This window comes from Nematolebias whitei, chromosome 2 (genome assembly GCF_014905685.2).
Source record: "Nematolebias whitei isolate Nwh7 chromosome 2, NemWhi1, whole genome shotgun sequence".
Classification (NCBI taxonomy): Eukaryota; Metazoa; Chordata; class Actinopteri; order Cyprinodontiformes; family Rivulidae; genus Nematolebias; species Nematolebias whitei.
The window spans coordinates 24,046,628-24,049,616 of NC_056499.1; the positions used below are offsets into that span (position 1 = coordinate 24,046,628).

Consider the following 2,989-nt stretch of genomic DNA (forward strand, 5'->3'; position numbering starts at 1 on the left):
ACTGTGGTCTATCTGCCTTAGCTGTCCTGATTATCTAGTTTATCATTGCCAATAACTTCTAACTTTTGCTAAATCACATCAAAATTGGGACAAAGAGACAATGCATTCAAAATAACATCAACTGGAGGAATTCAGAATCCATTTAATTTATTGTTGTCAACCAGAAGTTGTATGGTATTACTTTAACATGTAACTCCTTTCAGACTGATTTTGTATTTTCCCGATTATTGTTCTGTTTGAGAAATTAGAGATTATACAGGGAGACACAGATGACAACAGATTCACTTCACTAGATGGCATGAAGGCCTAAAAAGGGTGGTGGTGGTGGTGGGGGGGGGTGATAAAAAATATACAAAGAAGTTTACCTTGTTGCCTTGGTTTCATATTTTCAGTGCAGTGTAAAGCTCTGTCAAACCAAGTTTAAATCCTTTTCTTCAGTGTGTTCTGTGATGTTACATTGTTATCTTAATGATAATCTGTGCCTGTATTTCTCCCCCCGGCATTTCTGTCAGGCTGAGTTGGTTTGGAGCCTTATCAACAGCTTTGTCATTAAATCTGTTTTCTACTGACAAATTTCAATGCTGGTATTTTTATCAAAACATCAGCACACTGAGATTTTTTTTTCTGTCTCATCAGAGCTTTGCATATTCAGTGATGTATAAGAAAAAAAAAGATGAAGATAATTTTTCTTTGAATATCTGTTTTTTTGTGAAGATTGATAATAAGAAAACCTCAATTGGTATGATTTGGATTTGCATATCATCAGCGGCTTTAAGCTCTATTTTTTATTTTGTGTTCTTTAATCTCTTCTCTTATCTGAGAAGCTTTATTCTAGATTATTTATGAATGTGGATGATTGTAAGGTAAAACCAATGAAGGATGTTGTCCGCAAGTTGTAGATAGTTTACTGAAACTGGAATCTGCACAATGTATGGCTTTTTTTTTTTTTTGGGTTGTTGTTTTTGTTCTTGCCACTGTTAAATAAGATTTAAATCTGTACACAATCAAAATGGACAGAAGCACACATCATCACAGTTTTGTGTATATCGGAGTCTGTGAAATACGTCTTAGAAATGGTCTTTGTACAGATGCAAGGTCCTAGTCAAGCTGACCTCTGGAGCCTTCAGCCAGTATTCAGTTCATCTAAGAAATCACTGTTCTGACTGAGTGAATGTTCTGATTGTCTCAGCATTGTGCTGGGAGTGGAGAGCAGAGAAATAATGAACTTCGCTGATTCAATCCTCTCCACTGTAAAACTGGTTCAGCTGGACAGCGAGGAGGAAGGATTGAGACTCCCTCGCCCCAAACACAGTTTTTTAGGGTGAGAGAAACTGCTGTGTGGTAAAGATCCGAGAGCTCTTTTGCATGTTGTTTGTGCAGCAGGTTCAACCCCCTCTCTGTCCTCCCACAATGCACTCAAAGCCTCTGGAGGCTGATAGCCTGGTTCCTGTGGGTCCAGAGGGTCTTTTGAAAGAAGGATGCTGATGGACGGAACAGTCCTGTGCACCGTCATCTCAGATGTCCCTCCCTGGTTACTCTCCCACACCTCTTTCACCACTTTGTACTGCAGTTTGGTCAGCTGGTGCAGACAGCCCACTTTTCGTTTCATGATCTCAGCACAGGTGATGGTCTTTGTGACTGCTCGACCTGACCCAGTGAAGACCACCTGCCTGAGACCAGCGCCGCCCGCACCTTCCCCACTTCCAGCCGCTTCGCCTTGCATTCGTGCCATTGCAAATCCCATTAGGTTGCGAATCTTGCTCCCTTCTTTCACACGCATCTCCAGTACCCCAGAAGGCAGACCTGGGAAAGGACAGGGGCTCTCCTCCTCAGTACGGCAAACTTTTTTGAATCCGTCCTGTCCCAGTTTAATTGCTGGAGGGGAGACCAATAGTGGAGCGGGTTTTGGCAGGTTAGAAACGCCATTAAACACTGCTGTCTGCGTCACAGAATTTGTGTAAGTTTGACCCTGGATGATCGGGCAAGTCCCTTGGTTTAAACCGTTGTCAAATTGAATCGGTCTATTTACCTCCGGTCCTGGTTGAGGCTTTATAGCGTTGTTGGTCATATACTGGTTCTGGCCACAGACAACTCCACACCCTGTAAACATTTCTGCAGTCCTCGCCGCACTTTTGGTCCAGACACACTCTTCCCCTCACGGCATACAACATACCATCATTTCATTTGGCACTGAACACATTTCTCTCTTCCTCCAGTAAACAGCCGTACAGTTTCAAGATGTCACGTAAGAAATATTACTCACTCCCCAAGCGCAACAAAGTCTTTAATGCCCCGTCTCAAAGGAAGCTGGAGAAATAAGATAAACGCCTGGCTGATGAATTAAGAGTACTCTTGGGGCCTTTCAAGATTTTCTTTAAAGAGCATCTCATTTTCATAAAACCAGTGTCTGTTTGAAAAGTGTTCCAGAGTTATCTGAGAAGAAAAATGCACAGTTAATATTTTTCTCCCTTTTTTGTACTTCTGTGTATTATTGTTATTCTAATAGCTACACACAATGCAACTCTTTTTTCCAAGTCTTCTTTAACAAAACTTTTCTAAAGAGAAACTCAAAGCTCATTTTAAGACTCCACCTTTTTCTTAGAGGTCCCGTCCAACGTTATTGATTCTCACCTGCTGATCATCCCCACTTTACTTCAGAGCTGACTTCTTGAATTGTTAAGTTCCTCCTCTTCATCTGGACTTTACTGTTTTGACTCCAGCTGAAGTTGCTCAGCCCTTTTCTCTCCACGTGCACATTTTGGCGACTGCTGCAGCTGAGACACAGAGGTCTGCAGCCAAAGGTGTCTTCCCTGGTGTTCTATCTTGTCTTCAGTGATGCTCTGGGAAGTCGGTTCTGTTCCCCACAAAGAGACATAAGGGACAGGAGCTGCTTCACAAATGCTCACAGGAGGAGTGTCTGTGTGGTTGAGGGGGAGCAAGAGGGAAAGGGGAGACAGCCCTCTTAAAGGCACAGGTCTTTTCATCTTTT

General features: G+C 42.4%; 1 protein-coding gene across 1 annotated transcript; it reads right to left on the reverse strand.

The window, feature by feature from the left end:
• Nucleotides 1-323: 323 nt before the first annotated feature.
• Nucleotides 324-2,644, reverse strand: LOC119430129 (ribonuclease P protein subunit p25). The gene is made up of 2 exons (XM_037697567.1): nucleotides 2,632-2,644; nucleotides 324-2,433 (listed from the first exon to the last, which is right to left on the reverse strand). Exon 2 carries the CDS (start codon nucleotides 2,108-2,110, stop codon nucleotides 1,262-1,264), a length of 849 nt encoding a protein of 282 aa, XP_037553495.1. The 5' UTR covers nucleotides 2,111-2,433; nucleotides 2,632-2,644; the 3' UTR covers nucleotides 324-1,261.
• Nucleotides 2,645-2,989: the final 345 nt, after the last annotated feature.

Bases quoted from the DNA above. Each gene is read 5' to 3' on its own strand.
- LOC119430129 (XM_037697567.1), bottom strand. From the start codon at position 2,110: ATGTTTACAGGGTGTGGAGTTGTCTGTGGCCAGAACCAGTATATGACC.